At 38.2% G+C, this 15,000-nt stretch overlaps 1 protein-coding gene across 1 annotated transcript in view; it reads right to left on the reverse strand.

The window, feature by feature from the left end:
• inpp5a (inositol polyphosphate-5-phosphatase A) overlaps positions 1-15,000 on the reverse strand; it is a 192,445-nt gene that overhangs the window by 114,176 nt on the left and 63,269 nt on the right. Inside the window, exon 4 of the mRNA XM_081350793.1 lies at positions 11,940-12,027. Within this exon, the coding sequence (XP_081206919.1) occupies positions 11,940-12,027 (88 nt within the window). The remainder of the gene's footprint in view (positions 1-11,939; positions 12,028-15,000) is intronic.

The raw sequence follows: 15,000 nt of genomic DNA on the forward strand, positions 1-15,000 counted from the left end.
ACACGGATAACAGTGTGTGTTATCAGCCGTCAGCGGGATTCATCCGCAGGACACACACACACACACACACACACACACACACACACACACACAGCTGCCTTTTAATCAAACTCACTTCATCTTAATTTTTAAAAAAAACTTCATATATTCTGTAATTTTGCTTCTCCATTAAATGTATCTTGATTTAAGAAATTAGATGTGCTGGAATATTAGATTGTGCTGGAAAACAAAACAGAAACACTGAGTTAGATTTGTTAGATTTAGATTAGATTTATAAATGTTAGATTTATATTTAAAATGTTATAATTATATATCCATGTGTGAATGTACATGAATGCTCCATTAAGCACTATATAACGCCACACACACCGGGTAAAATCAAGACGTGTAACATCAAGACGTCTCTAATTAAAGCTGCGGGTCGTCGTGTTTGAGCAGAAGAACAGCGTGTCCAATGTAACGCATTGTGACAGGAACACTTTATATCTCACACACACACACACACGCTGTGGTAATAAGGGGCGGACATTAGTGCACATCATTACCCATGAGCCTTTGGGCCCCGGGGCAGAGCGGCATGATAAATATTAATGGTGTGGAACTAGTGAACGGCGATGCTTCCTCTAATTGACATTTTACCTCCTGTATCCTTTACAAGAGCGATAAAACACACGCGCTGTCACTCAAACACACCCAGTGCTGAAGCAGAGACACACACACACACACACACACACACACACACACACACACGCATCATCTGAGCAGATTAAGGCTGAAAGATTCATTTCAAGAGGAATCACTTAAAAATGAATCACTCGATATCCTGCAATATTAAACGCTGAACAAACGGAGGATGTGATTCATTGACACTAAAGACACTATAAAACTCTAAAAAAAAATCTTGGGTCCTTTTTTCTACCCTAATTCTGGGTTGAGCCATTTGGGTCAGTTTTAGGAATTATGTTTTTCAGTGTTTGGGTAGTTTTTGTGTAACCCAGATCCTGGGTCAGACGTAACAACCCAGTGTTTGGGTAGCATTTGTGTAACCCAGATCCTGGGTCAGACGTAACAACCCAGTGTTTGGGTAGTTTTTGTGTAACCCAGATCCTGGATCAGACGTAACAACCCAGTGTTTGGGTAGTTTTTGTGTAACCCAGATCCTGGATCAGACGTAACAATCCAGTGTTTGGGTAGTTTTTGTGTAACCCAGATCCTGGATCAGACGTAACAACCCAGTGTTTGGGTAGTTTTTGTGTAACCCAGATCCTGGGTCAGAGGTAACAACCCAGTGTTTGGGTAGTTTTTGTGTTACCCAGATCCTGGGTCAGACGTAACAACCCAGTGTTTGGGTAGTTTTCGTGTTACTCAGATCCTGGGTCAGACGTAACAACCCAGTGTTTGGGTAGTTTTCGTGTTACCCAGATCCTGGGTCAGACGTAACAACCCAGTGTTTGGGTAGTTTTCGTGTTACCCAGATCCTGGGTCAGACGTAACAACCCAGTGTTTGGGTAGTTTTCGTGTTACCCAGATCCTGGGTCAGACGTAACAACCCAGTGTTTGGGTAGTTTTCGTGTTACCTAGATCCTGAATCAGACGTAACAACCCAGTGTTTGGGTAGTTTTTGCGTAACCCAGATCCTGGGTCAGACGTAACAACCCAGTGTTTGGGTAGTTTTTGTGTTACTCAGATCCTGGGTCAGACGTAACAACCCAGTGTTTGGGTAGTTTTTGTGTTACCCAGATCCTGAATCAGACGTAACAACCCAGTGTTTGGGTAGTTTTCGTGTTACTCAGATCCTGGGTCAGACGTAACAACCCAGTGTTTGGGTAGTTTTTGTGTAATCCAGATCCTGGGTCAGACGTAACAACCCAGTGTTTGGGTAGTTTTTGTGTTACTCAGATCCTGGGTCAGACGTAACAACCCAGTGTTTGGGTAGTTTTTGTGTAACCCAGATCCTGGGTCAGAGGTAACAACCCAGTGTTTGGGTAGTTTTTGTGTTACCCAGATCCTGGGTCAGACGTAACAACCCAGTGTTTGGGTAGTTTTTGTGTTACTCAGATCCTGGGTCAGACGTAACAACCCAGTGTTTGGGTAGTTTTTGTGTTACTCAGATCCTGGGTCAGACGTAACAACCCAGTGTTTGGGTAGTTTTCGTGTTACCCAGATACTGGATCAGACGTAACAACCCAGTGTTTGGGTAGTTTTCGTGTTACCCAGATACTGGGTCAGACGTAACAACCCAGTGTTGGTGTAGTTTACCTCTTGTGTTACCCAGAACACGACACAAGCTCCGGCACGAGATCCAGTGCGTTACAGGGGAAACGGCACAACAGAGACTGGGCCATTACACTTAATTACAGAAATGTATAATTTTTAATTCTAACATTTGTTAAACAAACTTAAATGTATGCAATATGTATTCAAAACTATATAAAATATGCTATACTGTAAAATATGATATAAAAAAATAAAGGAATTATCATGCAAACCAGTGGTTGTGTGGAGTTTTTTTTCTTTTTAAGTTTAGTGGATTTAAGTTAATCTGTAAACATTCATTCATGTAAGAAGAAAAAAGCTAGTACTACAGTAAAAATGAATAGTTAACCTATAGTTAAATCAACCCATTATGCTGGGTTATTTAAACAACCCAATTTGCAAGGTAAAATTAACCCAACACGTTTTCTGTCCTATATTTACCCAGACCTGGGGTTGTTTTTAACCCAAGGGCTGGGTAAATATAGGACAGAACAGTTCAAGAATAATATATGCAATATAGGACAAATTGGGTTGTTTTAACCCATTTTTTTAAGAGTGTGTAAATATACATATACACACATACAGTGAGGAAAATAAGTATTTGAACAACCTGCTATTTTGCAAGTTCTCCCACTTAGAAATCATGGAGGGGTCTGAAATTGTCATCGTAGGTGCATGTCCACTGTGAGAGACATAATCAAAAAAAAAAATCCAGAAATCACAATGTATGATTTTTTAACTATTTATTTGTGTGATGCAGCTGCAAATAAGTATTTGAACACCTGAGAAAATCAATGTTAATATTTGGTACAGTAGCCTTTGTTTGCAATTCCAGAGGTCAAGCGTTTCCTGTAGTTTTTCACCAGGTTTGCACACACTGCAGGAGGGATTTTGGCCCACTCCTCCACACAGATCTTCTCTAGATCAGTCAGGTTTCTGGGCTGTCGCTGAGAAACACAGAGTTTGAGCTCCCTCCAAAGATTCTCTATTGGGCTTAGGTCTGGAGACTGGCTAGGCCACGCCAGAACCTTGATATGCTTCTTACAGAGCCACTCCTTGGTTATCCTGGCTGTGTGCTTCGGGTCATTGTCATGTTGGAAGACCCAGCCTCGACCCATCTTCAATGCTCTAACTGAGGGAAGGAGGTTGTTCCCCAAAATCTCGCAATACATGGCCCCGGTCATCCTCTCCTTAATACAGTGCAGTCGCCCTGTCCCATGTGCAGACAAACACCCCCAAAGCATGATGCTACCCCCCCCATGCTTCACAGTAGGGATGGTGTTCTTGGGATGGTACTCATCATTCTTCTTCCTCCAAACACGTTTAGTGGAATTATGACCAAAAAGTTTTATTTTGGTCTCATCTGACCACATGACTTTCTCCCATGACTCCTCTGGATCATCCAAATGGTCATTGGCAAACTTAAGACGGGCCTTGACATGTGCTGGTTTAAGCAGGGGAACCTTCCGTGCCATGCATGATTTCAAACCATGACGTCTTAGTGTATTACCAACAGTAACCTTGGAAACGGTGGTCCCAGCTCTTTTCAGGTCATTGACCAGCTCCTCCCGTGTAGTTCTGGGCTGATTTCTCACCTTTCTTAGGATCATTGAGACCCCACGAGGTGAGATCTTGCATGGAGCCCCAGTCCGAGGGAGATTGACAGTCATGTTTAGCTTCTTCCATTTTCTAATGATTGCTCCAACAGTGGACCTTTTTTCACCAAGCTGCTTGGCAATTTTTTTTAGGATTGAAGGATAATAAATGGAGTGGAGGTGGACATTTTAAAGGCAGACTAACAGGTCTTTGAGGGTCAGAATTCTAGCTGATAGACAGGTGTTCAAATACTTATTTGCAGCTGTATCATACAAATAAATAGTTAAAAAATCATATATTGTGATTTTTGGATTTTTTTTTAGATTATGTCTCTCACAGTGGACATGCACCTACGATGACAATTTCAGACCCCTCCATGATTTCCAAGTGGGAGAACTTGCAAAATAGCAGGGTGTTCAAATACTTATTTTCCTCACTGTATATACACACACAGTATATTGCACAAACATACCAATATTTTTCATATTACAAGAGAGAAATGGAACTTTTCCTCTCTCTCAGGACGAGACGAACACTGTCTGTCTCTCTCAACTCACATTATCTGAAAATTGACATCTCGAGCAGACAACAAACAGTTACCCGAGCAAAACAAATGCAGGCGTGTGTGTCCGGTTAAATGGCACGTGTCTGTCTGAGCGCAGATTTATTGACTGTCTGAACCACTGTAAACTCACGGATCACATTCACCTCGACTCAAACACAAAGACTGTGTCATATAATACGTCACTTATCATTCGTTTATGTGCATCTTTTGCAGACAATCTTCTTCTTCCTCAGTGTTTCTGTCCTGTTTTCCAGCACAAATACATTCTTAAATCAAGATACATTTACTGGAGAAGCAAAGAGACATTAGATAAATCTTGTTTTATGAGAAACCGATCAAAATGAAGCGAGTCTGTGCTTAAAATGAGGACAAATATCTGCCAATGGAGTCAGAAAAATAATCTAAAATCAAAGAGAAAACAAGAATATTTTTCTGTCCCTGTTTGCAAATATTTGTTTTGTTTTAATCATAAACACTTCATTTTAATCTCAGAAAACTTAATATCTTTCATAATTTTACTTCTCCAGTAAATGTTTCTTGATTTAAGAATATTTAGATATTTGTGCTGGAAAACAGAAGATGATCAATGTCTGCAATAAATGTATGATTTATATTTTTAATATTATCCATATATTCATATTTGAATGTAAATGAATGATCTATTAAGCATCATATAATGTTTATGATAATTGAATATGTTAAGTAAGGGATTACACTTAATTTTTCTGTAATTTAATTAGTTACTTCTGATGGATAATTGCATTAAATACTTAAATTGCATTAGAATATAGAACAATTCTATATAAAACAAGTTGATTTAACATCAAAATTTTGTTTTCAATATAACCTTCCCTTTAAATACTTTGATCAGTTCAAGAATAATATAATATATGCAACTTTATATTGTTTTTTTGAAAGAATTAAAGGTTTTCATATCTATCCTTGTATTGTATTTAAATTGAGTCTTAAAACTTTTTATTTCAGGATTGCTTTTAATTGATTTATTGTTTATTTTTCAGTGTTAAATATTTTTTGCTCTCTACTTTGTGTTTTCATTTATATTGTTGTACTTGCTTGTGTTGTAAAGCGCTTTGACAATGCAATTTTAAAGCCACTATACAAAATAAACGTATTATTATTATTATTATTGTTCAGCTGGTCGAGGTTGATATGGGATTTAAAAAGTAATTAGTAATAAATAATGCAACACTTTTTAGAGAGAGTAATTAGTACAGTAATAGTTCCACTGTTAAAGATAGTAATTAATTACTTTTTAGTGTAAACACTGAGTATCAGCCAAAATATGATAATCCTGAATAACTGATCTAGTGAACTGAGTTTCATTTCCTTCTCCTCCTGAAACTCTGGGTTTATTCCTGGGTTTTTGCTTCCATCTAGTGGCAATAGCAGGAACCTCATGAATCTGAAGATGTATCCCGGAGATATCTCAGGCAAACTGAGAGTGAAAACACTCTTTACACCAGACCCGTACAGCGCATGCAAACACACACACAAAAATGGTTTCATCATGCAGTAACTTTTAACTTCAATGCGCTATTTCTATTTTATTTGACTCTTGATGTAACTTAGTGCTATTAAATCATATTTTTGAAAACAAGCAGAAATTAAGAAGTCACTAAATGAAGCACTTTTTAGGTTCGCTGAGATTATTATTTTTAACAGTGCTGTAAACTGCACCAGTCTTTATCAATGAATTCTATAACAAATATTTTACAATCTTTTTTAAAAATCTCCTCCAGGACACTTCCACTCTTTACAATAATATAATATTGTATTATAGTCAGTTATTGGCTACAGGCAGCATTAAACCAACAAAACTAAATGACTTTTTACCCATTTAAATAGATCTAATAGCTAAAGAGTTTCAAAAGTGAATATGTGAACACTTTTATAGTCCTCTAAACACACACACACAAATCTCTTTAAACGGATGCATGTTACTGATGTATGTTGAGTTTGTGTGCTGGATGTGTGATTGTAAATGTCTCAAGCCACTCTTCTTCAAAACATGACGTTTTATTTCACGCATGTTCGTGTTTCGCTGTATTGAACTGTTTGGTCCGCAAACATGACAGTATTTTTTAGCATCATTCTCTTTTTTTAAGAAACCTGTAATCTGCAACTCTTTAGTGACACGAACTCTATAGCACTGCAATATTTCTCATTCAAACTACAATCAAATGGATTTACCCACAGGAAATTAGAAGGAAATTAGCTTTTATGAGACTACAAGTTCAGTCCCATAACTAACATCATCCAGATGTGGCCCACTCATAAACACAGAACACATGCAGGCAGCTTTACTACAGAGGTGACAGGACAGGTGGTCATGTGACCAGGTTTGATTATATGTTAAAAAGAAAAACATCGCTCATCTTTTGAACAACACAATCGAAACCACACAGATCTCATATCCAGACTTTTGCCTTGTCCAAACACACACACACACACACACACACACACTTGCGCTCTTTACACTTGACCACTCGTCTACTTGTATGACGTATTTCCTCTGTTTGGTGTTCTAGTAGGCGTAAACACTGCAGGTGTGTGTAGAACTCTGATTACTTATAGTTTTACACACTTATAGTTTTACACACTTATAGTTTTACACACTTATAGTTTTGCAAAAATGCAAGTGTTTACAGAGCTTTTATTTATTATATTTTCAATACTTTGCATTTTAAAATAAACGTCTACATGTCTGTTCAGTAAGCAGGCGTACACACACCAGACTCATCTCTGCACCAATAACATGTGCAACACTGTTTTCACTAACAATTTACATGTTTCTAATTCAATTATATTACAGTGGAATGTTTTCCTCGACATCTCGTGATTTCAGGGCACGAGTTCCCGAACATAATTCATGATGGGATACGCTCCGAAGCGGTATTGGAGATAGTGTGTGTGTTTATTGTGCATTAAGGAAACTTTGGCATTTTTAAGACATGGGACAGTCTTGCACACTTACTTTCTGTCGCGTACACATGCTCTCAAGACCTGCGTGAAGTTGGCCCCCCACCCAACGCAAAACGTCGTCAAACTATGCTCAATCGTTTGTGCTCCGTTTGTGCTGGTTTGTGCTGTAAAAATTTTCGTTTGTGCTGTTTCGGTTTTTTGGATATTAAAAGAATATTTTTAGGTCATTCTGAGGTCACTTAGCCCCCCCACATGTTCCAAATTCACCCAAAATAGTCTCGTTCGTTTGTGCTTCGTTTGTGCTGGTTTGTGCCGGTAAAATTTTCGTTTGTGCTGCTTCGGGTTTTAAAATATCAGAAATTGAATTATAGACGATGACGTCACCAGCCCCCCCACATGCTCCAAATTCACCCAAAATAGACGCAATCGTTTGTGCTCCGTTTGTGCTGGTTTGTGCTGTAAAAAGTTTCGTTTGTGCTGCTTCGGTTTTTTAGATATTAAAATAATATTAGGTGGTCATTCTGAGGTCACTCAGCCCCCCCACATGCTCCAAATTCACCCAAAATAGTCTCGTTTGTTTGTGCTCCGTTTGTGCTGGTTTGTGCTGTAAAAATTTTCGTTTGTGCTGTTTCGGTTTTTTGGATATTAAAAGAATATTTTTAGGTCATTCTGAGGTCACTTAGCCCCCCCACATGTTCCAAATTCACCCAAAATAGTCTCGTTCGTTTGTGCTTCGTTTGTGCTGGTTTGTGCCGGTAAAATTTTCGTTTGTGCTGCTTCGGGTTTTAAAATATCAGAAATTGAATTATAGACGATGACGTCACCAGCCCCCCCACATGCTCCAAATTCACCCAAAATAGACGCAATCGTTTGTGCTCCGTTTGTGCTGGTTTGTGCTGTAAAAAGTTTCGTTTGTGCTGCTTCGGTTTTTTAGATATTAAAATAATATTAGGTGGTCATTCTGAGGTCACTCAGCCCCCCACATGCTCCAAATTCACCCAAAATAGTCTCGTTCGTTTGTGCTTCGTTTGTGCTGGTTTGTGCCGGTAAAATTTTCGTTTGTGCTGCTTCGGGTTTTAAAATATTATACATTCAATTATTTTTGATGACGTCACCAGCCCCCCCACATGCTTCAAATTCACCCAAAATAGTCTCGTTCGTTTGTGCTCCGTTTGTGCTGGTTTGTGCTGTAAAAAGTTTCGTTTGTGCCGCTTCGGTTTTTTAGATATTAAAATGATATTTTTAGGTCGTTCTGAGGTCACTCAGCCCCCCATATGTTCCAAATTCACCCAAACTAGTCTCATTCGTTTGTGCTTCGTTTGTGCTGGTTTGTGCCGGTAAAATTTTCGTTTGTGCTGCGTTGGGTTTTAAAATATCAGAAATTGAATTATAGACGATGACGTCACCAGCCCCCCCACATGCTCCAAATTCACCCAAAATAGTCTCGTTCGTTTGTGCTTCGTTTGTGCTGTTTTGTGCCGGTACAATTTTCGTTTGTGCTGCATCGGTCTTTAAAATATTAGACAGTGAATGAAAGCGAATTATAGACGGTGACTTCACCAGCCCATTAAATGACTTCAACCAGCCTGCATCTTCATGAACGCACCACAGAGAAATGCACATTTCATACATAAGCAGAGAGCAGTCTGTTTTCTTTCGTTTTGAATTGTTCTGTTTAAAAGTAGACATGTCTGTGATGCAAGTAGGTCAAGGCGCTGAGTTTCGGTTCATTTATGAGACCAACTGCAGTTCAGGCGCCGGCGCCTCTATGTCCTGATTATCTGTTGTCTGATATAGGCCTATTAACATTTTATTTTGCCTATTAAATCCTGGCATTTGGTAGATGAAACAATGATTAAAATTAAGATAAAATTAATACAAAACGAATTTCACCTTAAAGAAAGGCTTTGTGCTTTCTGTTTGAGGTCTCTGTGAAAGTTTTAAAGCAGTCTTTTAGTGTCGTTTTCAGAGTGGTCAGTCCGTAACGAAGTTCTCCGTCCGTTACATTGTTTTTTCCTCATAAATGCAAACACGAAAAATTAAATAAAATGAATAATTTATGTTCTGCGGAGAGACAACGCTTCTTCATCCGGTGGGTAGGCTAGTATTAGGCTACTTTTGGTTTGCACAGAATTATTAAAAAAAAAATGTAACGCACATGCTATTTCCCTCATATTAAATATAAAACGCATGAGTAGACTGATATTTTTTTAATGTCTGGACTCCTTTATTAAGGGAGAAGCCTATGGATATATAACAGACAGTTTCAATATATTGGTATTAATTTATTCTGATAATTTATACTTCAAGTTTTGACTTGCAAATGTCACGTCCATAACGCTGGAATTGACCAATTTTAAAGAATTTATCCTCAACTGTTTTTGTGGTGTAAGTCTATGTATTTTATAATGTTAACTTCAAATAATAGTTATATGAAGATGTGGTAGCATTGGATCTGGACTCAGGAGTTGGAAGGGGTGTGTCGCGATTCTGCCTTCTCACACCGCAACACAGGTCCGTGGATGGAGCGTCGGGATTTTGGTTTCATATTGCATATTGTTACACAGCCCTAGTCGTTTGTTTTAGAAATGTTAAGTTCTACTTCTGTAGTTATTTTGGTGAAAGTAACTGGAGTAGCTAATGCATTACAATTCTGAGACGGCCTTTATTGTAAGGTACTCTAAATAATTTCCTTTAAATAAAAGTAACAAAGTAATCTATAATGTATTACAGTTTGGAAGTGCTGCTGATATTGTGAAAAATGATTAGCCTATAAATAGATTATATATTTTCATATAATTAATATTTTAATGTTAATATAATTCAAATTTAATATAATTCAAATGTAATTTATTCCTGTAATGTCAAAGCTGAATTTTCTGTATCATTACTCCAGTTTTTAACGTCACATTATTCTTTAGAAATCATAAGATGTTGATGTTGTGCTCAATTATTATTGGTGCTCACTGCTCATTTAAGAAAGGCTCTTATTTTGTATTGTATTTTGTATTATATTTTTTACATATTGCGTATGTTTTTTTTTGTTTGTTTTTGTTTTTTATGTTTAATATTTTTTGTGGAAAATTTAATTTTTGATATTTTTTCCCCTTTTGATTAATTTAATCCGTTTCGGTCTTACCTTGTTACTTCAACTAGCTACTGTAAAAAAAAATATATGTATATTATATTATATTATATTATATTATATTATATTATATTATATTATATTATATATATATTATTAAAGGCCGATGCAGCACAAACGAAAATTGTACCGCCACAAAACAGCACAAACGAAGCACAAACGAACGAGACTATTTTGGGTGAATTTGGAGCATGTGGGGGGGCTGGTGACGTCATCGTCTATAATTCAATTTCTGATATTTTAAAACCCAACGCAGCACAAACGAAAATTTTACCGGCACAAACCAGCACAAACGAAGCACAAACGAATGAGACTAGTTTGGGTGAATTTGGAACATATGGGGGGCTGAGTGACCTCAGAACGACCTAAAAATATCATTTTAATATCTAAAAAACCGAAGCGGCACAAACAAAACTTTTTACAGCACAAACCAGCACAAACGGAGCACAAACGAACGAGACTATTTTGGGTGAATTTGAAGCATGTGGGGGGGCTGGTGACGTCATCAAAAATAATTGAATGTATAATATTTTAAAACCCGAAGCAGCACAAACGAAAATTTTACCGGCACAAACCAGCACAAACGAAGCACAAACAAACGAGACTATTTTGGGTGAATTTGGAGCATGTGGGGGGCTGAGTGACCTCAGAATGACCACCTAATATTATTTTAATATCTAAAAAACCAAAGCAGCACAAACGAAACTTTTTACAGCACAAACCAGCACAAACGGAGCACAAACAAACGAGACTATTTTGGGTGAATTTGGAGCATGTGGGGGGGCTGAGTGACCTCAGAATGACCACCTAATATTATTTTAATATCTAAAAAACCGAAGCAGCACAAACGAAACTTTTTACAGCACAAACCAGCACAAACGGAGCACAAACGATTGCGTCTATTTTGGGTGAATTTGGAGCATGTGGGGGGGCTGGTGACGTCATCGTCTATAATTCAATTTCTGATATTTTAAAACCCGAAGCAGCACAAACGAAAATTTTACCGGCACAAACCAGCACAAACGAAGCACAAACGAACGAGACTATTTTGGGTGAATTTGGAACATGTGGGGGGGCTAAGTGACCTCAGAATGACCTAAAAATATTCTTTTAATATCTAAAAAACCGAAACAGCACAAACGAAAATTTTTACAGCACAAACCAGCACAAACGGAGCACAAACGATTGAGCATAGTTTGACGACGTTTTGCGTTGGGTGGGGGGCCAACTTCACGCAGGTGCTCTCAAGTGGCCAAGAACGCCTGTGTGTGTGTGTGTGTGTGTGTGTGTGTGTGTGTGTGTGTGTGTGTGTGTGTGTGTGTGTGTGTGTGTGTGTGTGTGTGTGGACAAGGCATGAAGCACGAGTGCGAGTCCTGAGCACGAGACACAGGAGCAGTGGCGCCCCCTGGTGTTCAGACACATGAACAGACTCACTGTGAACTGCTCCTGGGATTTGTAGTTCTTGTCGAGGTAAACTCGTGCACGGTTGTAGTCCTTCATGGCGTCGCTGGACAGAAGCTCTCTGACGACAACAAACACACACATACACACACAACATGAGCTTCTGGAGCATCTACAGGCACAGTATAAACATGTACAGTTACACATACCACAGCGAATCTGCAGGGTTTACATCAGATTTAAGGCTTTTTAAGACCTGCACAAACAACATCAATACCATATGGGCAGATACAGCAAGATCCAAACCATTACATTGACCGTAAATCAGGCATGTGATTGAAGGACAAAAAAGCAGGAAAATATACTGAGACTGTTTTATTAACATGCACTATGGAAATGAAGATTATTTGAAGAGCTGTATGTCCTGAATAATCATTTCAACTGTTTTATCTTCTAATAACATCATAACTTAACCAACTTACAGTAATTAGTTTCATCCAAGAAGATGTTGGCCTGATAAATTATTACATTAATCACTGTGATCGTGAATATGTGGTTACAGTTTTAAAGGATATCATGGAATACGTAGGCCTAATAAAACATGATAATTAGGGCTTATGGCAAAAATCACAACCACGATTATTTTAATCAACATTGTAATAACAATTATTTAAAAATGATTTAATTATTTAAAAGTTCCACAATTTCGTTAATATGATAAAACAAGCACATAATAAACTATAATAGGACAAATACAATAAAACAAATCCTCAACCTATTCATTATAAACCATATAACAAGAAAAAAAAAATGTTATTATGTTTTTGAAAAAAGTGTATAGGGTCGCTAGTTCTAACTAGATCAAGAAAATATGATCATATAACACCGATTTTATCATCCCTACATTGGTTACCTATAAAGTCCCGTATTAATTACAAGGTATAGACCCCTTCAATGTTTGTAAACATCGAACGCCTAGGTTGGGTGCGCGCGCAGCATGGGGTCAGAAAATGGTGCGGCTAATAGACCGGCATATTGTGTCAAGGGTATGCACTGTCTTTGCCATCACAGGAACGGGAACAGAACCATAATAAACTTGTTTTAGCTAATGGCGATTGTCTGCCTGATACGAGTCCTGCACGGGTTCGGACGGGTGACCTGCAAATTTTGCTCAAACGAGTGAAAAATGTCCAACTGTGTCGGGTCGGACACGGGGGAAATACGGGTCTAAACACGGGTTTAAAACTATCACATGCAAACGTAAAAATATATTCATATTTTTAGGAACACGTCTACAAAAATATGCCTGTATTTCAAGTTGATAAAATAATTTAAAATCCACATCAGTTTATTTGCCCACGCGCCACGCCCTCCCAGGATCTTTCACTTTTAAAATTTCATCACTGCGCGTGCGCGCGCGCGATCTGCTTGCAGTCGTCGAGATGGATGCTGAGGAGTTAAAGAGAAGAATAGCTAGTGGAGATTGTAAAGTTGTCGACAGTCATCAAAAATCAAGTCCAGTGTGTGGGAGAAATTTGGAGTTATCTGAAGAAAATTATTGTGAAATGCTTGCTGCATTTTCGTGTTGGATAGCCGTAAATGTGGATCTTCATCGCCAAGGAACCACGCAGATATGTGGTAACAAACCAAGCAGCTCTGTCGAACAGTACTTTTTCAAATTTAACACTGTTAAGTATGTGTATTTTTTTATATAATAAACGGGCAGACAGGGACAATGCTACGATCAAAGATGTTCGTGTTTGTAGTGTTATTGTGTTATTGACAGTTAACGTTATTGTGACAACAACGGTATAAGTTAGTTAAGCTGGTAAGTAAACAAATGTTTTCTGTAAACTGTAGACTGGTTTAATAGTTAGGTGAAGTTCGATATCTGGCATTAATTGTGACCTGTGTCATGCTAGCCTACTTAGCAGATAACGTTAGCAGTATCTATCTGAACCATAGACTGTAAAAAAAATAGATCTGAACAGATATCGTCTATTTTTTTTTTTTAAACGGATGAGATCCTGCAGGAATCCTAAAAAACTTGACTCCACAACCGGTGTGATTTTAACAGTCCACGACGCAACAAGTAGGCATTTTTTTCTTGACGAGAAATTCTCTGGTTAACACACAATTCAATGGGATGGAATGAACTTTCTGACCCCGACATGCGCACTGCGAACTTAGAATTTTCCTGTGACGTCAACCGTGAAGGGGTCTATAGCTACTGACTTATAAAGCCCTAAACGGCTTAGCTCCAGTCTATTTAACCGATCTTCTATCGCCCTATAATCCATCGCGCTCTTTAAGGTCACTAAATTCGAGGCTTTTGGTCATACCTAGGATATCCAGATCCACCAAAGGAGGGAGAGCATTTTCACATTTAGCTCCAAAACTCTGGAATAGTCTTCCGGATACTGTTCGTTGCTCAGACTCGCTCTCCCAGTTTAAAACTAGATTAAAGACGCATCTCTTCAGCCAGGCATTCATATAATACTTTTAATCTTACAGTTAAATCCGACCTCTAGTTCATAAACGCCAGAGGAGAACTGGCCCCCGACTGAGCCTGGGTTCTCCCAAGGTTTTTTTTTCTCCATTAGGTCACCTGATGGAGTTTTTCGGTTCCTTGCCACTGTTGCCTTTGGCTTGCTCAGTTGGGGATATTTGGGGATATTTAATTGAATTAATCAATCAACGATACTATTGATCAGCATTACCGAACGTAGACGTTCCACTAGAAACAAACATCGATGTATTGTTCTAATTTATTACTGTGAAGCTGCTTTGATACAACCTGTGTTGTGAAAAGCGCTATATAAATAAACTTGACTTGACTTGACTTGGCTAGTGACCCGAAGTATGTAATAGTGCAAGTATATTTAATCTGCACAACAATAACTGAATCTCTGATGACTGCAGCTCACACTTACTCCTCAAGGTGGCGCTGCTCGATAAACAATGATGATGTGATAATTACGCAAGCGCAAAACAAAACAATAAACAAGTATCATCAGCAAAATTTGTCTATTTACTGTAATCAGATATTAGTGTCACTGATGTTGGATCTGGTGAAGAAGCTGTCAATCAAAAT

The sequence above is a fragment of the Scardinius erythrophthalmus genome (assembly GCF_964197995.2).
Source record: "Scardinius erythrophthalmus genome assembly, chromosome: 21".
Lineage (NCBI taxonomy): Eukaryota > Metazoa > Chordata > Actinopteri > Cypriniformes > Leuciscidae > Scardinius > Scardinius erythrophthalmus.